Source organism: Rhinoraja longicauda, chromosome 33, assembly GCF_053455715.1.
Source record: "Rhinoraja longicauda isolate Sanriku21f chromosome 33, sRhiLon1.1, whole genome shotgun sequence".
Lineage (NCBI taxonomy): Eukaryota > Metazoa > Chordata > Chondrichthyes > Rajiformes > Arhynchobatidae > Rhinoraja > Rhinoraja longicauda.
The window spans coordinates 9,223,182-9,250,854 of NC_135985.1; the positions used below are offsets into that span (position 1 = coordinate 9,223,182).

General features: G+C 40.1%; 1 protein-coding gene across 1 annotated transcript in view; it reads left to right on the forward strand.

Annotated features, from left to right (window-relative positions):
• The window catches only part of igdcc4 (immunoglobulin superfamily, DCC subclass, member 4), a 92,310-nt gene that overhangs the window by 19,015 nt on the left and 45,622 nt on the right, over positions 1-27,673 (forward strand). The window contains exons 2-4 of the mRNA XM_078427356.1: positions 11,219-11,533; positions 19,075-19,216; positions 25,758-25,891. Coding sequence (XP_078283482.1) covers positions 11,219-11,533; positions 19,075-19,216; positions 25,758-25,891 — 591 coding nt within the window. The remainder of the gene's footprint in view (positions 1-11,218; positions 11,534-19,074; positions 19,217-25,757; positions 25,892-27,673) is intronic.

Sequence of the window (27,673 nt, forward strand, 5' to 3'; positions counted from 1 at the left end):
ACAGTTGGCATTATTCAATGTCAAATGGCGGCACGGTAGCGCAGCGGTAGAGTTGCTGCTTTACAGCGAATGCAGCGCCGGAGACTCAGGTTCGATCCTGACTACGGGTGCTGCACTGTAAGGAGTTTGTACGTTCTCCCCGTGACCTGCGTGGGTTTTCTCCGAGATCTTCGGTTTCCTCCCACACTCCAAAGACGTACAGGTATGTAGGTTAATTGGCTGGGTAAATGTAAAAAATAAATAAAAATTTTGTCCCTAGTGGGTGTAGGATAGTGTTAATGTACGGGGATCGCTGGGCGGCACGGACTTGGTGGGCCGAAAAGGCCTGTTTCCGGCTGTATATATATGATATGATATGATACGATAAATGGCTGTGTTTTACAGTGTGCCTTTCGTTCATGATTTGATAAGTCATGTGAGCAGAATTAGGCCATTCGGCCCATTGAGTATTCCATCGTTCAATTGTGGCTATTCCATCGTTCAATTCCCTCTCAACCCCATACTCCTGCCTTTGATTATTATGTTAATTATATATTTTTTATTACTCCCCATAACCTTTGACACCCTTGCTAATCATAAATCTGTCAACTTCCGCTTTAAAAATACCCAATGACTGCCTCCACAGCTATCCGTGCCAATGAATTCCACAGAGCCTCCACCCTCTGACTAAAGAAATTCCGCCTCATCTCCTTTCTAAAGGTTTGTCCTTTTATTTCTGAGGCTATGGCTTCTGGTCCTAGACTAATGGAAACATCCTCTCCACATCCACTCCTTCTAGACCTTTACTTCGCTTTCGGTATTTAGGCTATTTGTTGTTTTATTAAGGGGTTGTTTGCAGACTGGTTCATGACTGCATACAGAATTGTGACACTGTCATTATCAGATCTTTGTTTCAATCATCATTCACTTCGCTTCAAAAATTGTAGGCAGTTATTTAAGGGTTGTAACTTAAAGGCCTTTCCAAGCCAAAAAATGCTTTGAAAAGACAACATCTATAATTGGAATTCAAGGAATTTAATTTAACCTGTTTATGTGCCCTCATTTCACATTTTTTGAACACACAGTTTCAATGTTGCTAATTTTAGGAAGGGGATAAAATAATTTTAGTGATCATCATCAGCTTTCAACACAATAGTCCCCACCAGACTTGCTGAGAAGCTGCTGAAACTGGGGCTTAACACTCCTCTGTGTGCCTGGGTCCTGGACTTTCTAACCACCAGGCCCCAAGTAGTCAAGATGGGGAGACATACATCTAACCCCCTCACCCTGAACACAGGATCCCCCTAGGGTTGCGTCCTTAGCCCCCTACTGTACTCCCTATGCACAATGACTGTGTGGCTAGGTTCAGCTCCAACTCCATCATCAGGTTTGCTGTGGTGGTGGTGGGCCTCATCTCCAATAACGATGAGAAGGCCTACCGGGAGGAGGTGGCTGATCTGGCACTCTGGTGTCAGGACAGCAGCCTCCTCTTGAATGTCACAAAAACTAAGGAGCTAATTGTGGACTTCAGAAGGGATCAACATCCGAGGACGTACACACCACTGGAGATAAATGGGATTACTGTGGACAGGGTGAGCAGCTTTAAATACCTGGGAGTCGACATTACAGAGATCTGACATGGACAACACACATTGCCGCACTGGTGAGTAAGGCAAGGCAGCGCCTTTACCACCTCAGACAGCTGAGGAAATTCAGAGTCTCTCTGAGGATCCTTCAGTGCTTCTAGTCTGGGGCTGTAGAAAGCATCTTGTCCGGCAACATCTCAATCTGGTTGTTTGTAGTTTTGGCACAATCCGCAGGCATTGCCACTTTCATTTCACTGCACATCTTGTATGTGTATGTGACAAAGTAGACTTGATTTGACTTGACTTATTCTTTGGGCATCTTTACCAATAACATATGAATCTATTTAGATTTGGATTTTATTTTTGTTGCAACATTATGACAAGGCTGATGGACATTATTTTCTAATTCCTTTCCATTGTGAATGCAGGAAAAACCTAAATTGATTACAATATTCTAATATGGCAAAGCTAGTGAATTGCGGTAAATTTGATTTATCCTTAAATTACAAAACATGCAAAAAAGTAAAAAACTGCCATGTTATGTGGCACTGCCATTTTGTTAAATGGAATAGATATAAAACATCTGCCAGATCAAAATGGGACATCCTTGGGACACGGGGGCCATTAGGTGCAGCAAAAATGTATACCACCCCAATCTCTTGTATCATGGCCCTGACATGTGGTTCATTCCATTCTTACAGTCATGTGTGGAGCAACCCTTGCTCAAAGAAGAATGTATGAGGGCTTGGCGAGAAGGGCATAAGTATATCTGGAAATCAGATGTCAACCTGGTAAAGCTGCAACATAGATCTATGCGTTCAGATGTGTGCCGCTGCCATATTGTTCATGAAGCTCAGTAGCATTTGGGCGGCACGGTAGCGCAGCGGTAGAGTTGCTGCTTTACAGCGAATGCAGCGCCGGAGACTCAGGTTCGATCCTGACTACGGGTGCTGCACTGTAAGGAGTTTGTACGTTCTCCCCGTGACCTGCGTGGGTTTACTCCGAGATCTTCGGTTTCCTCCCACACTCCAAAGACGTACAGGTATGTAGGTTAATTGGCTGGGTAAATGTAAAAAAAATTGTCCCTAGTGGGTGTAGGATAGTGTTAATGTACGGGGATCACTGGGCGGCACGGACTTGGAGGGCCGAAAAGGCCTGTTTCCGGCTGTATATATATGATATGATATGATATGATAAAAAGGGACCTACCACGTGTGTCATTCTCAAAATGCTCCAGGAATTCCCTCATGGCACCCTTCAAATCAGTGACCTCTGCCACCACAAAAGACCAGGGTGACAGGAACTCCACCAGTCATACACCATCTCATCACACGCCATTCTGACTTTGAAATATATCATCGTGGCTTTGTTGTTGCTACGTCTAAATCCTGAAATTCCTTGCCCCGCAGGGCTGTGCAAGCAGGGCTGTACAACAATTTACTTTTCATGATGCTATAAAGGTACCAAGTAAATAGAAACTGTTCCAGAGGTCATAACTTGAAAGGAAACTTCATCAAAAGACCTCTTAAAGTGAAACAGTTGCAATAAATTGGTGTGGTCGTCTCATAAGTTTCAAAATATTTAAACACTTTGATCACTGTGTTGATGAGAACCTATAAAGTGATTGAATTATAACCTAGTTGTTGACATTGAATCATTCATGGGTTTAGCAATTTCTTAAGGTAATTCATTTAAATTATATACTGATTTAATTGCTATATAAGTTAACATTTAAAAATAGAGGAATCAGAAAAGACTTTTAATCTGAAGGACATCCTTCTAATGTGTATTTGTTTTGTGCTGGTCTTTCTATCTTTGTACCTTGGCTTTAATCATTTTATTAATATATTTTGCATCTAATGCAAGTCTGCAACGTCAGGACTTTGTCATTAGTTACAGCATGATATTTTCAGACATCCTTCGGTCAAAATCTAATTCAAGTATCCCGTAATTATTTGTGATCGAGTACAGTGTAATCATTTGACTGAATTGTCAATTTCAACCTATGTCTATTCCATAGTCAATGAGACAGCTTCCATAAGGTAGTAGATACAAAACCAAAAACTTGATTTTTCTGTAAGTTGTCATTAACGATCTAGTTAAGTAAGTTATTTTTAATGCACTTAGAACTTTCAAGTGGAAGGAAAAATCCCATGATGCTATAAATGTTATAATGAAGAGAGGTTGGAGAGTTGGACCACCAACACTGTATTTGCAAAATCCTCCAAATCCATGGATCAGCATCCAAAGATAAGGAGTCTGAAGAAGGGTCTCAAAGCAAAACCCTCCAGAGATGCTGCCTGACCTGCTGAGCTACTCCAGCACTTTGTGTCCAAGGATAAGCAAACAAAGTCACATATTCCAGGCCAAAATTGTCCGTATGTAGACCATTTAGGCAGGCCATTTGGCCAACATCAGACTCCTGAAGCAGACACACAATTTTGAGATGTCTGAGAAGAGATTGTCAGCCAGACAGGTAAAAATTCCAAGGCAATCTACAAAGTCAGTTTGAAAAATATAGTCTCCTTGCCGATTCCCAAGACTCCGTTGCTTAAAGTGGAGGAGGAGCATTTTTGATGGCACTGAAAGCAGAGGGTGTACACAGCAACCCCAGCTTAATTGGCACAAGTAGTGCATCATTTAACACACACCTACGTACCTCTCTCATTGAGCATCTCCTACTACACTTGTGCAAGTGTCAGCAATTCCCACACCAGTCATTTCAAAACACAGAATCAGAGTGGAAACAAATCTTCTCTCTCAATGGGATTGTCTAAGAAGGTGATGTTGGGGAAGAAAAAAAAATGTGTTTCTAATATGTTGCCTGGACATTTGCTGTCAGTTGAAAGTAGTTAGTATTGGAAGGGCTAATAAGGCAATGGTGATGAATTTTGTTTGGAGTTTTTTTCTCATTTTGCAATGATAATGGAAATTATCTTTAATTAGATACAAAAATAGGTGCAGGAATAGGTTATTTGGCCTTTGAGTCAGCACCGCCATTTAATGTGATCATGGCTGATCATCCACAATCAGTACCCCGTTCCTGCCTTCTCCCCATACCCCCTGACTCCGCTAGCCCAAAGAGCTCTATCTAACTCTCTTTTGAATGCATCCAGTGAATCGGCCTCCACTGCCTTCTGATACCGAGAATTCCTCAAATTCACAACTCTCTGGGTGAAAAAGGTTTTCTTCTCAGTTCTAAACGGTATACCCCTTATTCTTAAACTGTGGCCCCCTGGTTCTGGACTCCCCCAACATCAGGAATATGTTTCCTGCATCTAACATGTCCAATCCCTTAATAGTTTTATATGTTTCTATAAGATCCCCTCTCATCCTTCTAAATTCCAGTGAATACAAGCCCAGACGTTCCATTCTTTCATCACATGACAGTCCCGCCATCGCGGGAATTATTCCAGTGAACTTGTGCTGCACTCCTCAATAGCAAGAATGTCCTTCCTCAAAATTAGGAGACCAAAACTGCACACGATACTCCAGGTGTGGTCTTATCAGGGTCCTGTACAACCGCAGAAGGACCTCTTTGCTCCTATACTCAAATCTTCTTGTTATGAAGTCCAACATGCCATTAACTTCACTGCCTGCTGTAACTCCATGTTTACTTTCAGTGACTGATGTACAAGGACACCCAGGTCTCGTTGCACTTCCCCTTTTCCTAATCTGACACCATTCAGATAACCTGCCTTCTTGCTACCAAAGTGGATAACCTCACATTTATCCACATTATACTGCATCTGCCCACTCATCCAACCTATCCAAGTCACCCTGCATCCTCAGCATCCTCTTCACAGTTCACACTGCCATCCAGCTTTGTGTCATCTGCAATTTTGTGAATGTTACTTTTAATTCCTTCATCTAAATCATTGATATATATTATAAGTAGCTGTGGTCCCAGCACCGAGCCTTGCGGCACCCCACTAGTCGCTGCCTGCTGTTCTGAAAGGACCCGTTAATTCCTACTTTGTTTGCTGTCTGCCAACCAATTTTCTATCCATGTCAATACCCTACCCCAAATACCATGTGCTCTAATTTTGCCCACTAAACTCCTGTGTGGGACCTTATCAAAGGCTTTCTTAATGTCCAGATACACTACATCCACTGGTTCTCACCTTCAATCGGCTAATTATCAAGGTTTTAAGCGTAATTGGATGCTTTCAGATCATTATGGAACGGATTCTTGAGTATCCCTTTATTATATTTGGAAGTTTTGAGTCAATTGCCATGTGTACGGAAACGGGAATATAAAAATTCTTACTTGCAGTGGCACCACATATTTGTAAACAGTACTAAATAGATAAAATAGTAAACAAACAAAAAATTGTTCAACAAATTAAAAAAATCTATATAGTTCAAAACAAATCAAAGCCCAAAGACCCTGCTGCAACCAAGACAGTTTGTCATTTGAAGTTTAGTTGGAGTTCATAGTGTTCAATAGCCTGGTGGGTTTTGGGAAGAAGCTGTTCTTGAACCTGGATGTCACAGTTTTCAGACTCCTCTACCTCTTCAAGATGGCAGGAGTGAAATGAGAGAGTGGTCAGGGTGGCGAGGGTTCTTCACGATGATGGCTGGTGGAGAAGTCGGTACCCGTAATGTTCACCACTTTTTGTAATCTTTGTTCCTGGGCGTTCGAGTTGCCGAACCAGGCTGTGATGTAACCGGTCAATATATGCTTTCTACCCTACACCTGGAGAAGTTTGAGTATTTGTCGACATACCAAATCTTTTCAATCTTTTAAGGAAGTAGTGGCGTTGATGGGCTTTCTTTATGACTGCATCAATGTGCTAGGTCCAGGACAGATCTTCAGAGATATGCATGCCCAGGAATTGATATGAAAGCTGGTGAACAGGAAGGGATGGGTTCAGTACTTTGAATGTAGATGGCAGAAAGCCCCTTCTAACTTTGCTTTTTCTGCCAGAATACATACCATTTAACTAAGGAGACAAAATAATCATCAATGGTGACAAATACATTGGAACAAATTCCATGTTCATTGTGTAAGGATAACCTATGACATTCATTGTGTCATACATTATAGAAACAGGCCCTTGTGTCTTTGCCAGCCATCAAGTTCCTTTTCCCCCCTTTACAATCAGTCTGAAGAAGGGTCACAACACTGAACATCTGGCACTTCTGCAGACAAAGGAAAAAGAAATCAGTCACAGCTTCAGCATGATTCCCCTCTCCCGCCTCCAGGCTTTCCAGAGCTGCCGAAGGTATACCATGTTTTTTTGGAGACATTTACATCTGCATTTAGAGTAGACCACCAGTCAGTCAGTTGGTCAGTCTGAAGAAGGGTCTCGACCCGAAACGTCACCCATTCCTTCTCTCCTGAGATGCTGCCTGACCTGCTGAGTTACTCCAGCATTTTGTGAATAAATCGAGTCAGTCAGTTGGGCTCAACTGACTTTAGTGCTCAACATATACAAGAAGAATGCTTCATTATCTTAAATGGAAACAGTGGCCATTGCCTTTGGAGGGATGGGGAATGGCTGACTCCAGCATGCAAGGGAAGCCTCTGACTCAACACACATTTCTCACTGCCCCACTCCCACCCACTTCACAGCCAGAAGATTTGCTGACAAGCCTACTCACTGATTAAGTAGTACTTAAAATGGAATGTATGCATTTAGATTTTGGTATAAAATTATTGGTCAATGCAGTGTTAAATGTTTAGTCTTTAAGCACTTTTACTGAGCCTGAAGTATTCACTTGAACCCAGAATGTGTCAGTTGATGATCAGCACAGCCTTATTTCCCTGCATTAAAATTATATACTGGGGGGGGGCTTTCAGTATTTGCAGTGAATTCTTCACATTGAAATATCTGTGTTGTAAATTTGTATATGAACTGAATATATTGCCTTCATCCAAGGTGCAACTGTGTGTTCTTGGCTGTGTTCTTGAACTGTATGTTCAGAGTCGTCAACCTTTGCTGTCAGCAGTGAAAATTTGAGGGGTGTGGTTTAATGTTCTACTTGATGAGTTTGTGGAACATTTGCATTAGAGCTCCAGTGTGGCTTCTCTGAGATATTTGCCTAACAGAATTATGTCACATTTAACTATTCTCCTTGTTAATTCAAATTCTATGTTGGTTTCTATGTTTTTCACTAAATCACTTCAGTGCTTTACTGAACAACTTCAGCAATCGGTTGCCTTAAAAAGATTAGGTAGGACCCAGCACATTGATGCAATCATAAAGAAAGCCCATCAACGCCTCCACTTCCTTAGAAGATTGAGGAGATTTGGTATGTCGGCGAATACTCTCTTGGACTTCTGTAGTTGTACAGCAGAGAGCATATTGACTGGATGCATCACAGCCTGGTTCGGCAACTCGATTGCCTAGGAATGAAGGAGATTGCAAAATGTGGTGAACGATGCCCAGTCCATCATGGGTACCGACCTCCCCACCATATACAGGATATACAGGAGTCATTGCCTCAAAAAGGCAGCCAGCATCATCAGTGATCCACACCACCTTGACCAAGCTCTCATTGCACTCCTATAATTAGGAAGAAGGTATAACTGTAAAGTCCAGGTTCAGGAGCAGCCTCTTCCCAAAAACCACCAGGCTATTAAACACTGTAACTTCCAGATAAGCTCTGAACTATAAAGACATGGGTAGGGTAGTTTTTGTCTTTGAACTATGATTGATTTTTTTAATGTACTGAACATTTTTGTTTGTTGATTTTGGTGCTTACAGCGTACTATGTTTACATGTCTGTTGCGTTGCTGCAAGTAAGAATATAATTGTTTGCGACATGACAATAAAACTCTTGGCTCTTTACTAGATCTTTTTTTAGCTGTTAGAAAGGTGACCAGCTAAAAGTTAATCAAAGTTATAACACAATTATTCTGCAGTAACATGCCTATTTGTTGTAAATTTACCAGAAATATAATTAAAATTAAAGTGGTTTAACCTGCAGCCATCTTTTCATGAAGTTCATAATATTTGTCAAATTGGTTGGGTTAATCCAATGAGACTATTTACATCCCATTTTACATTTGTTTCTTGCCTCTTTGCCAACTGTTTTCAACCCTCAGTTCATGAAACTACTCAGATATGCTTTCACAAGCAACTATCCTACTCAAGGCATTCTTTATAGTAATTGTGGGGTAAACATAGACAGACCAACGAGTTCTTGTCCTCAGCTGCTCAATAGTTCCAGTTATATTTATGTACCAAGTTTCCATATCCCTTAAATTGTTTCTCTAGTATCTCCCCTCTTGCTGCGATCTTGAATGTGGGCACATTTCCTGCCACTCTGAATTCCACAGCCTCTCAATACTCTGGTAAAGAAGATTGTCTTGCATTCACTTCTAAATCTCCTGCATTTCACCTGTGACCACTCATTCTTAACAGAATATTCTTTCCTTTGACTTCTTTGCATTCTTTCATTATTTTAAACACTTGTATTATTCTGCCTTATAATTTTTAAAACTTCATATTTTATGTTTTCCCATTATTTATCCAATAATGTGGACTGAACACTTGAGTTAGTCGTATCTTGGCTCATGATCGTCTCTTGGCTTCTATATTGTGGACATCTCAAGAGAGAATGTAGAATTTCTTTTTTTTAAATTTGCAACTTGATCAAACATGAATACCTTTAATGTTTAATGACCATGTTCTCTAAATATTCTTGACCTTCGATGTCCCTGAGACGGCTCTCCATCATAATTACCACTGTTATTTTATCAAAATATATCATCTCAGTTTTTGGACATAGAAAATATCAGCATACTGTACTGTTGTTTTACATTGTCTGTTTATCCCAAGGAGACCTCCGACCCACTGGCAGAAGCTGTGGCAGACCTTTCTTTTTTTTTCTTCACTTTATCTTTGCTCTCTCATCTGAGAAAGCAGAATTCAACCAGGCTTGGTAATGAAAAGCATTACATTTAGACTTAAGTGCTTGGTATCACTCTTTGTTGGCAATTCTCATCATGAATGAGCAAAGCATGGCCCAGCCGTTTTGAAATAAGTTTTCCTTCCTTTCATCCCGACCTGTCAATGTTTGTTGAGATAGAATATGTGGCTATATTGAGAGCAACTGTGCAGATGATTAGTCTTTGTTCTTTACAAGTCTTTTATATGCCATATTTTGCATTAAACTCTACATATGCTAGATTTAGTGACACATTGAACTTGCCCATTGACATCATTTTTTAAATTCCTCCATTTATACTGTGGGACCATATATGAGATTAAAGTGCTTCGTTATTTTATCTTCCATGTTTTTTCCAACGATAATATTTGATTGGCATAGATTTATCTTTTTTATCCATATTTTCATTTTTCAATTTGATTGCGTGCATTTTTGTAGCTCACAACATATCAATCAAGTTATTTTGGTGGGTCAGATGTCTTTCAAAGCAGGCTTTGGACTACCATACAGAATTTGCTAAATCTGATTTAGCTGGAGTACAAATTTAGACCTATATTCTGTGGTCTTCATCGTGTCTGGTAAATCTATAACAGGACTCTGTCCAGTTATAACATGGGTAAAAGGAAGAATAGATGGATCGTTCAATCATAGTATTGGCCTGTGCAGATGTGCTCCATAAACAAAATATAAAGTGCTGAAATGTCATCTGTCCATCTCCCTCCACAGATGCTGGCTGGCTGCTGAGTTCCTCCAGCACTTTGCTTTTTGCTCGTGATCCCAGCATCTGCAGTCTCCTGTCTACATAAACACCTGTGTGTCCATTTTTATTTTAATGATACACCAAACAAAGGTGAAACTAAATTGGAAAAGTGTGAATTGCAAAATAAACTTTCCAACGAAAAATTTAAATTAGTTACCGCCAACCATTTGTAAGTTGTTGAAGTAGAAATCATCATTACAGGTCTGTCCATGCAGAAATATTTTTTAGCAAGTAAGTCAGTTGTGGTCATGAAACCTGTGCACTAATTTTTTTTCCTGAATATTAACAGTATATAAAAAATTAAGTGATTTAAATTGCAAGGGATCATTTCCTCATACTTTAGATGATGCTTTGTTACGTGTATACACGTATATACACGTAATATCGTGAATATAGTGAAAATCTTGTTTTGTGTGTGGTGTCAAGGTAAATCAAACTAAATACAATAGGTAGTGCAAAGAGAAAATTAACGCAGAATATAGTGTTACAGCTGCAGAGAAACTACAGATGTATTTTTTAAAAAGTGTAATGTCTGCAACAAAGTAGATAGGGAAAGGGCCATTCAATAATCTGATAACAGCAAAGAAGAAGCTGTTTCTGAATCTACAGCCACCATCCAAGCTCTTAGTTATGTGCCATTTTAATTCCTCTTCTCACTCCCTCAACAACATGTGGAACCTTTGCCTTCTCTTCTGCCAGGGTAAGTAAGGCCCAACATAAACTGCAGGAACTGCACCTCAAATTCTGCTGGGGCATGAACATTGAATTTTCCAATTTTAGATAACCCACCCCACAAGTATATTTTCCCACTACACCTCCATTTGATCCTTCTCCAGTCCTCCCAGTTTTTAATCCTCCCTCTCTTGGTTCTATCCGCACTACAAACACATTCCACCCACAGGTTCCCCACACCTCCCATATTAGCTGGGCTGTGTTAACTTGTTTTCAGCTTTCGCTTTCTCATGTGATTACCATTTTACTATTTTTCTTCTAGACAATGTGAATTCTCTGGAGCTAAGTTGCAGTGTTGGCCGTGTCGAGGTGATACTGCAGCCTAACCAAACTTTGGTGTTGGATTGCAACCTGCCTGCTGTTGATCAGCCTGCTATTACAACGTGGAAGGAAGAGGGAATTCCTCTCGTGGATCAAGAACACCACCGAGTGATTCCGAATGGATCATTATACATCGCTGGAGTGTCAAGATCATCGATAGATCAAGATGGAGGCAGCAGTGGTAGGAGTTACACCTGCATGTCGGAAAATTCCTTTGGAGCCGTAGCTAGTAGGACTGCATTGATCAGATTCTCCAGTAAGTGTTTGTGTGGCTAATTTAATGACTTTTAAGAGAAAACCCTCTATTATTTTCTGTGTAAATGGGTTGTATTAGTGGAAACCACTAATTGGACCATGCTTCTGTTTGGCTCGTGTGCAAATATTGCTGGAGATATCCATGCCAAATGACACATTTACTAAGTTATAGCAATCATACTAGTAAGTATTTGTGACGTTTGGAACGCAGTTTTCATAAGGTACATGATCTAAAGTCATAGAATCATACAGCAGAGAAACAGGCCAATGTACCGAAAGCCTTGACCACCCTATGTACCTGTGATGGCACTTTCAAGGAACTATATACCTTCACTCCTAGATCCCTCTGCTTTACTATAGTCCCCAGGGCCTTGCCGTTCACTGTGGAGGTTCTACTCTGGTATGGCTTCCTAAAATACAACACCTCGCATTTACCTGCATTAAACTCCATTAACCATTCCTCAGCCCATTTGCCCGACTGATCAAGATCCTGCTGTAATTTATGAAAACCATCTTCGCTATCTATGATACCACACACTTAGTGTCATATGCAAACTTACTAATCATGCCTTCTAAATTCACATTGATATAAACAGCAGCAGGCCCAGCACCAATTCTGGGGCCTAATTGCAGGCCTCGAGTATGAAAAACAAACTTCTGCCATTACCCTCTGCTTCCCTACCTGGAGCCCACCATGCAGAACCTGATGAAATGCCTTGCTGAAGTCCTTGTGGACAACATGTATGGATTTGCCCTCATCAATCTATTTGGTTACTTCTTTAAAAAAACTCAAATCAAATTCGTAAGACACTGATGTGTAGGAAGGAATTGCAGATGCTGGTTTAAACGGAAGATAGACACAAAATGCTGGAATAACTCAGCGGGTCAGGCAGCATCTCTGGATAGAAGGAATGGGTGACATTTCTGGTCGAGATCCTTCTTCAGAATGAAGTCGTGAGAGGAAGATACAGAGAAACAGAAGTGTAAGGTGTGAAAACGGGACAAAGAGGATGCAGATCAAAGAAAATGTAGAATAGATCAGTTAACTGGCAGAAGGTAACAACAAGGTAAACAGATAAAATGTAGTCGGAGACTGTATGACTGGTTGGACAATTGGGAAGGGGGAGGGATGGAGAGCGAGGGAAAGCAAGGGTTACTTGCAATTGGAGAAGTTAATGTTCATGCTGCTGCAGTGTAAGCTGCCCAAGCAAAATATGAGGTGTTTTTCCTCCAATTTGCGCTGGACCTCACTGTCAAGTTTCATGCTGGATACTGGAATGTTTCAGCAGGCCAATCAGTATTTTTCCTGACTTGTTGAGTGTTTATAGCATTTTTGTTTGCCCGGTCATCTTTCTTGAATAGAAGTCATAGAGACATGCATCACGGAAACAAACCCTTCGGCTCAACATATCCATACTGACCATCTATGCTAGACCCATTTGCCCGCCTTTGGCCCATATGACTCTGAATCATTCCTATCCATGTCTATTCACTCTAACCTGTCAAAATGTTTTTTTTTAAATTCTGTTATTGTACCAGCCTCTACTACTTCCTCAGGCAACTCATTCCATATACCCACCAACCACTGTGTGGAAAAAGTTGTCTCTCAGTTTTCTATTAAATCTTCTTGATTCCTTTCCCCTGGGTAAAAGACTGTGCATTCAACCTATCTATTCCCCTCATTTTACACATCTTTACAAGACCACTCCTCAGCCTATTGTGCTCCAAGGAATAAAATCCTGGACTGCGCAACACCTCCATATAGCTCGGGCCCAAGAGTCCTAGCACAGGATTATTCAGTTTCCTACCAGTTCTGTGCCGCAATGGGTGGAAAATTGAGTTGGACCATGGAATGGAATCATTACGGTATAGAAAGACCAGTGAACTCATTGAGTCATGTCATTTGTTACAGTCAGTCCCATTTCTGATGCTGTCACCCCATAGCCCTGCAGATTAGTTTACCTCGAGCACCTTTCCAATTCCCTTTTAAAACCTCTTCGTGACTTTTCCTGCAGTTCTTATAGGAAGTCAATTCTGGATCGTGATTAAACCTTATCCTCACACCCACTTCCTCTCCCCTCCTCAATCTTTTGCCCATGTCTGCTCTTGTACACCTCTATCAGATCTACTTTATAATAGGTTTCCCCTGAAGAGAACAACTGCAGCTTCTCCAATCTAGTTTTGTACTGAAGTTCCTCATTCGTGGAATGATTCTCATAAATCTTTTCTGTGGCATCTGTAGGAGATTTGCATTCTTCCCAAAATGTGGTCACTAAAATAGGATGCCAGTAAACATAAAATGTTTCAATTATGAATAAAAATTGATTATTTCCTTAATTGATCAAGGAAAGGTTTAGAGGGATATGTACCAAATGCGGGGAGGTGGTACTAGTGTAGATTGAGCCTGGTGGTCGACATGGGCAAGTTGGGCAGAAGGGTCTGTTTCTGTGCTGTGTGACTCCATGACTATTATCTTTGTTATCCTCGTTTCTCTTGAAATATTAGCGGAGCCCTTTATTCTCCCTGTCAAACCAATATGCGGTCATCATTTAATATTTTAACCACTTAATCAGTCGTCCTGGCCCCTAAGCTACTACTTGTATTTAACCGGCTAATTTCTGGGTTGAGAGGGTTATCCTGTCACAGGCAGCTAATGAAATTGAATGTATATTTGAAGTTTAGCAGAATGAAAGGGAAGCTTAAAACTGAGGTGCATAGGATCTTTGTGCAGATGCTGCCGAATGCCTGGAATTCTCTATCCTGGGTGGTTGTGGAGATAAATCATTGGGGGGTATTGAAAGAAGATGTAAAGACATTTTTGAAAGATCATGGAAGTGAGGGATATGGGGAACTGGCACAGCCTGGGAGGTGAGGCCTGAGGCACGGCATGGCAGGCTTGAAGGGCTGAAAGGCATGCTATTTTCCTATATTCTTATGTGTTTATTGCCTCAAGAAAACTTGGGCTCCCTTTCATGTTAACTGGCATTCTGTTTTCATTTTATTCCCCTGCCTTATTTTCCTCTTCACTTCTCTTAGCTTACAGTATTCAGACTGGTTCTGATTTCTTTTCATTATTCTGCAGGTTTTTGCTTCTTCAGCCCCCTCTCACTACCTGATGGTTTTCTGTATTGCAGCTTTCCTGGTTGAGTAACTGAAACAGTTTCTCTTGACCTTTCAAGGACACCCCTTTCCAGAGCTTTAACATCTTCTTTAATCAGTACTGTCACACTGACCGCTATTTTTTTTTGCTCTCCTCCTTGACCTTTTTTCACAGTCTCTCTCCAGGAATGTTAAGTTGGTAGCCATTCATTTGTCAGGGGTGGGGGGTGCTTTAAAATCATTTTTGTGCCAGCAGCTTACAATCCTTATTCACCACACTTTTTTTCTGATCTCCATATATTCAAAGGCAGTTTCAGTCTCTCCCCTTCCATATAGTACAGTATAGTCTATTCTAAGTCAATTGCAACCCATGCTTATGTGCATTTTATTCCTACTTTCTGTCACCCAGATATTAACACTATCGAGGTTTGGTGCCAAAAGGTGATATGGATGTAAAAGCTCAGCCATAATGTTATTGAATAGCAGAGTAGGAACAAGAAGCTGAATGGCATATCCCTACATCTATCTCTAATGTTCTTATGCTGTTACACATCTTCCTGTCAATTTAGTTTAAGCGCTTCTCAGCCACTGTAATGAAACACCTTGTTCGGATGTTGCTGTCAGTCTTTGAGATTTAATCCATCCATCTTGATAAGATTTATCTTTCTCCAAACCAGGTAAAAATTCCCCAAAAGTCTGAAGTGTTCCCTCCTACTCTGAGTCTTTAGCATGCATTAAACCAGGTTTAGATTTATTATTGTCACGTGTACCAAGGTACTTTGTTTTGCATGCTATCCAATCAGATCAGATATATAAATAGAATCAAGTCAACAGTCAAAAATCAAGAGTGTTTTATTATCATATGTCCTTAAACAGAACAATAATAGACAAAAAACAATGCCCCAAGTCACTGTAGTTTGGAGCTTATTTATTATTTATTTCATATTTCAGATACAGCGCGGAAACAGGCCTTTTCGGCCCACCAAGTCCGCACCGCCCAGCGATCCCCGCACATTAACACTATCCTACACACACTAGGGACAATTTTTGTATTTTATTTTTACATTTACCCAGTCAATTAACCTACATAGCTGTACGTCTTTGGAGTGTGGGAGGAAACCGAAGATCTCGGAGAAAACCCACGCAGGTCATGGGGAGAACGTACAAACTCCTTACAGTACAGCACCCGCAGTCAGGATCGAACCTGAGTCTCCGGCGCTGCATTCGCTGTAAGGCAGCAACTCTACCGCTGCGCCACCATGCCGCCCTCTTATTTGGAGGTTGTAGTGTATAATAACCTAATAGGTGTAGGAAAGAAACAGCTCCTGAATCTGGACATTACAGTTTTCATACTCCTATATCTTCTTCCTGATGGTAGGCGTGAAATTAGAACGTGGCTAGGGTGGTGTGGGTGGAGCCTGAGTCAAACTCAAGTACAATAGATAGAGCAAAGAGGAAGATACAGAGTGCAGAATATAGTTCTCAGCATTGCAGTGCATGTGTTATCTTCCAATTTATTTTCTCTCTGACTAGAGTTGCTGGGGCTCAGAAATTACTTATGTTTGAGGGAGTAATTTGTAACAACTTCCCTCGCTCCTGAAAATCTAATTCTAGGACCTCAACACATGCGCTTCACTTGTTTTTGTACTCGTATAGTCACCTCTTCAAACTATCTGTGGAAGAATATTCTGAACACATTCTATGACGTCCTCTGCCTTGGTATCAAGGAAACAGCAGAAATCACATGCCTGTCCCAACCGTTGGGATCCTCTATAACTAATGTATTTCCACCCTTTGCTATTTGGCCCCGGGCAGTCATTTATCCCATGGTCTCGCATTCTGGACTACATTTCTGCTAAACTGTCATCCTCACACCAGTCTGAGCACTGGTATGAGAGTGGCTCACAGCTGGGGATTTCTGCATCTTTCTGGCCATTGGATGATGGCCCAGGCCCCTCTCCTTTGTCAATACAGATGTAAGTGTCGCATAGTATTTCCATTGTTAGCTAGTAAGGTAATCAGAAGTGAAGTGCAATATTGGAGCGAGAAAGATGCAGGGGACAGTATTAACCTTCTTTATACATGGCCTTTGTTGACGTTGCCCAAATTCTTTGACTCTGTCAGTCAAGAGTGACCGTGGAGAATTTTTCACAACATGGAGAATCTGTTCCAAAGCCACCTTTAGAAATTAGTCCTTATTCAATAGTTTCTGTTCTAACCGTCGGATCCACCACAAGTCCAATTCTAGTGCTGAAAACTAGATTGTCCAAAACTTGGATTGTTTTCTCTGGAACACCGGAGGTTGAGGGGAGTCCCGATAAAAGTACATACAATTATGAGAAGCATGGAGTCAGAATCATTTTCCAAAGGTGAAAATATCAAAGTCTAGAGAGCATAGCTTTGAAGCGAAAGGGGCAAAATTAAATGGAACGCCCTGGGCAAGTTTTTTACACTGAGGTTAATGGAGGCCTGCAACAAGCTGCCAGGTGTGGTGGTGGAGGCAGATACAATAGTGATGCTTTTGGATAGGCACGTGGATATGCAGCAAAAGGAGGGATAAGGATCACGTGCAGGCAGATGAGTGGTTTATCATGGCATCGTGTTCTGCACTGATATGGTGGGCTGAAGGGCCTGTTCCTGTGCTGTACGGTTCTGTGTAGCCTTTCTATGTAGCCTTTCAAGGTCTCAAATGTCCATAAATGTTTCATAGGTAATTATATACTTCAAAGTGTCGTCATTGTTTAATTTCGTAGACATGGCAGTCATTTAGTATGCAAGATGTTTTCACAAATGACAATGTCACGACCTGCTTTTGTCATGGTGATTGTGGGATAAATATAGGTCTGGATACCTGAGAGTGCTTCGGTCTTTCTACAAAATGTTGCCACCTGATAGGGAAGATTAGTACTGTTTCGATCTATAACCCAAAAGATTGCACGCTCAGTGCAGAATTACCTAAATCCAATGCTAACAATCCATTTAGATTTTTGTGTTTGAGTTTCCTGAGCATGTCTTGAACTTGCAACCTTTTCATCCAGAGGTGACATTGCTAGCATCTGACGTATGATTGACTCTTAATGTGGCTAGATTTTGTGAATGTAATCTAAGAGAGAGGTGACCTACATGATTCCATTGCAAGATTTTCCCAACCATATAATTTGATGCTGTAGAGCACCTCCAGGGAAATAAAGAAAGAAAACCATAGTTAACCTACTTCTTGTTTGCATGATCAAGTTTTGAATCCTATGCCTCTTAGTTGAGACATTGGCATTCTTATATACTTTTAAAAATATATTCTTATATGTGAGGATTCTTTTATCTGAGGACCTAATTTATTAATTAAATCCAAAAAGAACTCTTAAGATGCTCAAAATCTGAAATAAAAGCAGACAATACTGAAAACTCTCAGCAGGTTAGGCAGCATCTGCGGAAAAAGTAACAGTTAAAATTTCATGTCTGAGAGCCTTTGCCAGAACCCTTCCAGCATTTCTTAATCATTCAGTTGAAGGGTCTCTGGCCTGAAATGTTAATCATGCTTTTCATTTCCACAGATGCTGCCTTTCCTGCTTAATGTTTACAGATTTCTATTTTTATAGGTTGGTGAATGCGTTAGAAAAATGTACCAAATAGGATCAACAGTAGCATATCAACTAAAGCCTGTCATTATATTTCTAATGCATATGTTCCCAGTTTTGAGTTTTGTATAAGGCAGAAAGTCCCATTAAAAGAAGTCTATGATGATATATTTTTAATTGGAATGGAATACTTTATTGTCACATGTGAATAGGCACAGTGAAATTATTTGCTTGCATACCCAATGTATACAAATAGCCGCCACCTACGGCACTGGCAAAGTTACAAAGCACGCCGGCTCCTCCTTTTGATCTCCCCCCCCCCCCTCCAGCAGTTCCCCCATGTCAGGTCCCCATTGTCCTTTGTTCTCCCACCTTCCCCAATTGTCCATCGTTCTCCCCCCCCCCTCTTCACGGCATTTCCCGCACACTGAGTCCTCCATTGTTCTCCCCCCCCCCTCCCGGCGGTCCCCCCACACCGAGTTCTCCATTGTTCTTCCCCCCCCTCACGGTGGTCTCCCCACGCCGAGTCCATTGTTCCTCCCCCCCCCCACAGCAGTCTCCCCCCATGCCGGGTCCTCCATTGTTCCTCCCTCCCCCCCTCACGGTGGTACTCCAAGCTCGCGTCGACCCGTAAGGCTTCACCGCTGCCGAGGCCCCATCGTCGCGAGGTTTCACCGCTGCCGTGGCCCCATCGTCGCGAGGCTTCACCACCGCCACCGAGGCAACATTGTAACATTATGCAGCTATCACAATCATTGGCTACGGTCGTATTATTTTTAAACCTGAAGTAGAAATTTAGAGTATGGTTACACTGTCCCCACATTAATTTTTATCTGCTTAAGCTCAAAGGAAATTTATGTTTCTACAGCTTTGTCACAATTTCATCAGCAGCCACAGTCACAGATTGTGGAGGAGAATGGAATTGCCCGCTTTGAGTGTGGAATTAATGGACTCCCATTTCCAGTTATCACATGGGAGAAGAATCAATCAACTCTTGCAGATCACTTAAGGTAAGCTTTCATAATTAAATAGTGATGTTCATACTGTCGGTGGACATGATTTTATTTGTAGGAAAGTCACCTTGCATATCCATTTAGTATATCATTGTGGTGTTGTAGCAATTGATTTATTAAAGTTATAGGTTTACCAAGGTCATTCTCTCTGTCCTTGTGCTATCTCTGCCTAGTCTCTTAATTTCTCCACATATTACTCTCTCCTGACTCTGGCCATGGGTATATCCTTCCTTGAATGTCATCATTACTTCCTTCTAACTGGGAATGTTAAATCTAAGACTTCAAGGACACAGGCAGAATGGGTACATGGCCAGCTACAAATTCCCATCAAGGCATCACAGTGGGAGTAGGTTCAAAAGAAGGGGTACGATCAATAGGCAATCTCCAGTTAATGTATTTAAAGAGCCTGGGCATTTATCTGTAGGATTCTCTACCTCAGAAGGCAGTGGATTCCGATTCTCTGGATGCTTTCAAGAGAGAGTTAGATAGAGCTCTTAAAGAAAGCGGAGTCAAGGGATATGGGGAGAAGGCAGGAACGGGGTACTGATTGTAGATGATCAGCCATGATCACAGTGAACGGCGGTGCTGGTTCGAAGGGCCGAATGGCCTACTCCTGCACCTATTGTCTATGGTCTATTGCCCATTCCTAAGTGCTCTTAGGAAGATCATGTGAGCAGCTTTTTGCAGAACCACTGCAGTCCTTCTACTGAATGTACTCCCACTGTGATGCTTTGGTGAGAATTTGTAGCTGGAAATGTAACCATGCATCTGCTGCCCTTGCACTTCTTGACATTAGAAGTAACAGGTTTGACAGGTGCAGTCAGAAAGGCTGGGTGAGTGATTGCATGGCATCTTGAAGATGATGCATGCTGCAGCCAACATGTGTTGCTGGTGGAGAGAATGGATGCATAGAAGTGTTGATGGCACCCCAGTGAAGCAGACTACTTGGAACCAGATTCTGTCGTTTCTTTAGTGTTGCATTTATCCGGGCAAATGATGGTGAATCTTTGGAACCGAGCATGTTCAAGACAGACCATTAGATCTACAGATACTAAAGGTATCAAGGATTTGGGTATTGGTGCATAGTGGCACTAAGATAAACAAATGCTCCTGATTTTATTGTATGGTGGAGCACGGATGAAGGGCTGAGTCCTGCTTCAAACCATGTGACATCTGATGGTCTGGTGATTATATTGCATGTCTAAGAATAATTGTTGACTCCTGCTTTTCCACCAATAACAAAAAATCCAATAAATAATTTATTTTTTGTAATGCACTTTAGGATGTACTGAATGTAAGTTGGTAGATAAATGCAAGTTGTTTATTCTTTTCAATGTGCATTATAGTGCTAACATCAGTTGAAGGAATGAAGCTATTAATCATTTTAAGTTCTATGTCCAACAGTTGTGGTCGCTTGCCCATTCCTATTCTGAAATGAAGTACACTTATGCAACTTCAAATGACAGCAAGGGATTGAATTTAAGAAGATTTTCATTTTTCAGGTCCATGGATTTTTATCCAGTTTCTGATTTTATGAAAACAAATCTTACTATAAATATACCCGGGCAACTGAAGATAAAGGCTGCTAACCTTTTAAAAGGTCAGGAATGTTGATGGTCGCAGGATGGTTGGTGGTATTGATGGGGAGAGTGAGTGGAGCTGGGACTGGATGGGGAAGTGTGAAAGAGCGGGTGGAACGACTACCCCTTACTTTTTCCCCAGAACTACCCAAACTGATTTTACTTGATTTTCTATGTGAAGATTCTTGCTCTCCGCTGCCTTTATCTCATTCTTTGATCTCAGGGCTGAAAGTTATGTTTCCAAGAATATTTAATTCCCATTTAGCAGCTATAAGACCATGCTAGTTTTTTTCCCCATTTGTGTTATTACTTCATATACTGGGTTACAATACAGATAAAGAGTACATAATTCGGCTTCTTACCAACTTTCGGGATGTTGATTCTAATTGGAGGTATATATTAGTGTTTATAGATACTCTCCCTGACAGATCTATTTATCTACTTAATTGGTTCATTTTTTCCCGTTAACTTTTAAAATTTACTCAGAACCAACTCTTTTTCAATTTAAATCTCTGGTTATTCAAATGCTATGGGGCTGGTCACAACCTGATTCAATTAAAGCCTGTCCAGATGGAGCTGTTCCTTCTTACCCCTTTACTACCACCATGGATTGAAACCCGTTTCTCCCACACCCAACTTTGAGTCATGCATTAAGTTCTTCAAAGTGATTATCATAATCCAATTTCAAGAAGGGTCTCGACCCGAAACGTCACCCATTCCTTCTCTCCTGAGATGCTGCCTGACCTGCTGAGTTACTCCAGCATTTTGTGAAATAAATACCTTCGATTTGACCCAGCATCTGCAGTTATTTTCTTACACTATCATAATCCAATGTTAACATAGAACATAAAACAGTACAGCACCTGAACAGGCCCTTTGGCTCACAATGTCTGTGCCAAACATGATACCAAGACCATCTTTCATCTACCTGCACATAATCCATATCCCTCCATTCCCTGCATATCTATATTTCTATTCAAAAGTCTCTTAACTGTCACTATCGTATCTGCCTGAACCACCACCCCTGGCAGTTTGTTCCAGGCACACGCCACCCTCTGTGTAAAGAAATGTCCCACATATCTCATTTAAACTTTGCCCCTGTCACCTTAAAGCTGTTCTCAGATCTCTGGTTGTAATCCAGACATTAAATATATAGTTTTTAAATTTGGATCCTGACTACATGATTTTCTTTCTGCAGAACTGTTATTGCTGTCCTATCTACACCATTGGTTCCCAGGTGGAATTATTGACTGTGGAACTTTAATTTTCTATTCGCACTCCAAATTCCCCTCTAGCCATATGGAAATGCACTTAACTCTGGCCCTGGGCAAGGAACACAGTCTTCGGTTGACAGGTTTCCAGCTGCAGAGAGCATTAGCTATCCCCCTAGCTGCATCGCCCCTTATCATCACATCATTCCTCTTCACTCCCTCAACTTCAGTGGCCCCGTGTGTCATGCTGCTGTGGTCAGTTTGCTCAGTCTCATAAATGATAGAGGGAAATTATAGCAATCTCACCGCCTGCATGCCAGGAATGAACTGATTTTACATTGATAGTGGATTTCATTTTGTTTGCTTTTTATGGGTGTGCCTTTTCATTAATCTTTTCAATAAACAACCATGCAATGAATAAGCTGAAATTGGTGGTGATATATGCATCAATATCTTTAAAACAGATGAACAACCTGCTGTGTTTATTTAAAAGGTTTTTCTTGTACAATCTATAACCTTGCTGCAAGTTTCAAAGATCTAAGGCATTGCCTCCAGCTAGGTTTCTCTTCTTGACTCTGATTTTATGGAGGCGCCATTCATTTTACAAGACATCAGAGTTTTAAATGAAATTGTAATTTTACTTTTGGAACTGCTTTTGGAGGTGACTTGCAGTATTTTAATGGAGGTCCTGGATATATTTTTTATTGACTTTTTAATGTACAAAAATTAATCAAGTGGCCAGGGATTATGTTCAGTACCACACAAAGGTTACATTTCAGCCTCAGAAATGCATACTTCTTGGGTTTTATTATGTGGTGGTAGATGTAACTTATTTTGTACATTTCATTTTTGCATTTTTATTTGCTATATTGGCAACTTAAAATATTCAGTAAGTAAATCCAGAGCTTTTTAAACTGTTAATTACCTATTTCATTGTACATTTGTAACCTGATCCCCTCCATTTTGAGACTGTATGTCTACTTTGTGGTCTTGTGATCCCATTTTAGATTAGATAAATTGTTTATGATTATTAATCAGTATTTACATTTGAACATTATTTAATGGGAACAGCTGAGTTGTATTTATGGTGCAGCCAGATCCTAAATCATATTTATATTCTCCTTTATTATACTAGTTCAATCATTACAAAAACACCAAGAACTGCAAAGAGTTATCCAAATTGGCTTTCTTCCAGAAAGGCTCAAGTAACCTGTTTCAGCTCATTAGATGCCCTTGTGCTTATTTTTGCCCATGGTTTTGGTTTATCTTAATGCTTGAAATGAGTTATGAACAATTTCACATTTACCAGTTTTATCGATGGATAGCAGATTTGTCACAAATCTAGTTTCTGAGATCAACTTGCACCCAGGCTGTCTGAATATCTGTACACAGAAGACAGACACAAAAAGCTAGAGTAACTCAACGGGTCAGGTAGCATCTCTGGAGAAAAGGAATAGGTGACTGAAGATGGGTCTCGACCCAAACGTCACCTATTTCTTTTCCCCATAGTTGCTGGGAATCTAAACCAGTTTAAACCAGTATTTGCAATTCCTCCCTAAACATCTGTATACATGTTGTCATCATACGTCATTTGGCGAGCAGCAATTGCAAGAGAGAGTTTGCACTTTTTCCATATTTTCAATATCAGCAAATTTGTTAATACTGAATATATGCTCCTTTATTTGGTTTATTTATTTCTCAGTACGTGTGGTAGTTCAATTTGGATGTGATCGACATTACTGGAACACACCTTTTCACCAGCCCTGACACTGCTCAGTCGTGTATTGACCTGTCTCTTTCCCCTACAATGAAGACTCTTCTGTGGTGCTTTTCAGACAGTAATTATTGATCAGGCATGAACACTTGAGGCAAACTGGGTTAGGGACTATTTGTAATTCAATGGTATTGCCACCTTGATAGTCCTATCAGATGGTTCCCAAAAAGAATCTATACCAACTTTTTATGAGTACGAATAAATTGCAAATACCGGTTTATACCAAAGATAGACACTAAGTGCTGGAATAACTCAGCGGGTCAGGCAGCATTTCTGGAAAAGAAAGAAGAGGTGACGTTTTGTGTCGGAACCCTTCAGTCTGAAGAAAGTTTCCAACCCGAAACGTCACCTATTCTTTTTCTCCAGAAAAACTGATACTTCAAGATTTTCAGAGACAAGATCCAGTTCCTATATTATTTGGTGGTTTTATTACTGCAACATAATTTAGTCTGAAGGTCTCGTCCCGAAATGTCAACCGTTCCTTCTCTCCAGGGATGCTGCCTGTCCCGATGATGCCCGTTACTCCAGCAATCTGTATCTATCTTCGGTTTAAACCAGCATCTGCAGTTCTTTCGTACACATGGGACGTAATTTACTTGGATGCTTATTGAATGGCATTAATATTGTTGGACACAGGGGTACATTGGACTAATCTAAGGTTGGTGGGAGTATACTTTAACCGAGGTGATACAAAAAAGTTTCGACATGGTTTCTAAGTTGATAGAAAATGATTTGACTGTTTTGGGGGCCAGTTTTGGAAAAAAATCAACTTGATTATCTTAAGTTTTATTCATGTTTCAAACGAATCCTAACCCCTTGTGTACTGATGGAATCTGAATGGAATTCAGTCCCTCATGTTTGAGGTCTATCAAGCTCCAATTTCAGTGGCTGGACTCAGTAACTGTAGTTGTAAAAATTAAATTTAGTGGAGCTTTTGTATTCTTAAATTGTTTATGCAATAACTACAGTAGATACCAGGGATTTACAGCATTTCTAGTGAAGAGAAAGCAAGAGTTTGAACGTTGAACTTTGTGAAGTAAACTTTTGGAAGGCTAGCAGTATATTTAGTTAACAGCTTTCCATTGGGCATGAACAATTTGATGCAACAGATAGGATAGTAATGCACATTTAGACAAGAAACTGCAGAGGCTTGTTTACAAAGGAGACACAAAGTACTGGAGTAACTCAGCGGGTCAGGCAGCATCTCTGGAGAACATGGATATGACCTTTCGGATCAGCACCCATCTTCACGTCCTGATACATCACCTTTCCATGTTTTCCAGAGATACTGCTTGACCCGCTGAGTTGCTCTAGTAAAGCACTTATTTGATTCTTGATTACTAAAACAAATGGGATATTGTCATGATATCACAAGAGTAGAAGTAAGTATTTCTTTGGCTTTATGAAGCAGGCAGCAATGAATATTCTGTTTAGACTTTGGTCAAGTATTTACACAAAGAATGTCTCCATTATTGCAAGAGACACCTTGATCATATGTTTCATTTAGCTATTTGAACAGCCAACATTTCTTTTTATCTGTACTTAGTGAAATTTATTAGCAACAAAATAATGATTGAATATTGAATAATTATTGAATGATCAGCCATGATCACATTGAATGGCGGTGCTGGCTCGAAGGGCCGAATGGCCTACTCCTGCACCTATTGTCTATTATTGTTGGTGCAGTAAAACCTGTCACATTGTTAATTTAAGTACGGATATTTTAAAATAACAACGCTTTTTGTTCATTTGAGATTTTTGTTTTTGATCACTTATTTAGGGATGTTATTTTTCAAGTGACCTATTGGGCAGAAATAAGAGTGGATTTAAATTATACTAACATAAAATCACTTGCAAAGTCTCCTAAGTATCTTGCTTATTTAAATATAAAATGCATTTAATACGGAGGTGCAATATAAAATTAAATTCATTTGGATCTTGTATAGTAAAGCAACATTAGTTTTGTTTTTCAGGTATATTGTTCTCCCAAATGGAATTCTGCAAATTGTAGATGTGCAAGTAGGTGATGCTGGAGTATTCCGCTGTGTGGCCACTAATGCAGCTCAGACACGCTACAGTCAGGATGTCTCGCTCACTGTATTGCAAGGTAATATGGCACAAACATTACTACAAGGAGATCAGTTTAAATGAATGTGTATCAAAGTGGGCTATCAACCGTAATTTCTTCTTGAGAAGATGTCAATTTGTCCTACTATATAAATATCAGAAATTAACTTTATAAGATTGAGTCTAACAAATCAATAATTCCAAGAAAGTGCCTCTAGAATATCTAGGCTCCATCTGGCTTCTGCAACCATGTTGTTGATATGGCTGGTCGAGGTAAACTCTTGGGAAATAATAGTTCCCCAGATATTGACAGATGTTGAATTGGCTATGGTTTACACTGCTTCAGATCAACGATGGTTCAACCTTTTCATGTAAGTGCTACCTCATTATGCCGGCTCTCATGAATAGTCCTGAACACTGGAATTGCCAGCAAGTTAAAAATTAGATTTTTAAGTCCTTTTCACAGTTTCACACTGTGGAAATTCTGGATATTCATGCTTTGTATGCCATGTACCGTTAGATTTTATTTTACGTGGCACTTGTCAATTTTAACTCTATTGATAGAGATTATCCCTGAGGCATGATGAATACGTGCTCAAAATATAATTATTATCAATGTAAGCCAATTGTCGCACAGAACAAATGTTACATTATGCATTGCTCTCTCCATTTATATGTGTAAATTTGAAAGATTAATTCTGAGTTAGAATTGTAAGAATCTATTTTCGTAGTTTCTTCCATAGCTTTTTATAATACATGTTTATTATCTGTCATTTAACTGAAAACCTGGGTTTGTAGAATAATCTAATAAAAAAGATCAATAAATGTTTTTACTTTGCTCTTTATTGAACATTTACATTGCAAGAATATTGTGAGGAAGAGTGACGCATAAAAATGCTCTTGCATTTAAATGATATTGACTCAAAAAATTAATTAATGCATTAATATCTGTGTTATAGAACAAAAACAACATCTGTTTGGCTGTGATTTATTGATCATTAGAGTCAAACTTCCTCTCTTGCTGTGTGGTTGTTTAAAAAAAATCTTATTTAAGCTATTGTTTCATCAAATCCTTTAAAAAATATTGTAACACTCAAAAATTCACATAAAGAATTGGGTTTAAATATAGTTTTTATTGAAATTAGTCCAGGGGCAAAAAAAAATCATTGCAGATGAACTATCAAACCCGAATAGCCATTGCTTTTGAGAACAAGGAGAAATATAAATACATTTACTTGTAACATTCATATCCTCATCTGCTGTATGAATAATTTCATTAAAACAGTCCACATGCCACCCCAGGTATTCTCAGTCACTTTATTCATTTTTCTTCAATTATCTATAATCTGATTATTTGGCACACCAGCAACATTTATCTTAATTTCCTTTTTCCTCCTAAATCATCGTTTATTTCTTAATACATTGGCTGCCAAGTCGCATTTAAATACTCTGCTTTAGGTCTACCTATTCTATATTCCCACCTAATTAATAGTGTATGCAATTTTCTTTGGGCTCCAAAACCCCAGAAATACCTGGACTTGAAATTGGATAATTCTTTGTTCATACTGTTGGGTTGTAAACTACTCAAGTGGAATACGAGATGCTGTTCCTCCAATTGGAGTCTGGCCCCACTCTGGCCATGGAGGAGGCCCAAGACCGAAAGGCTGTGTGGGAATGGGAAGTTATTGTAAGAGATCTGTGCTGTTGAAATCAATGGGCAATTTAAAGAGACTTTGCAACCTAAATATACGTATTTCTTGTGAAATTTGTGAATCTTACTTGTTTAATTAAAAGCTCTGGTGGTGCTATTATACTTGGTTTA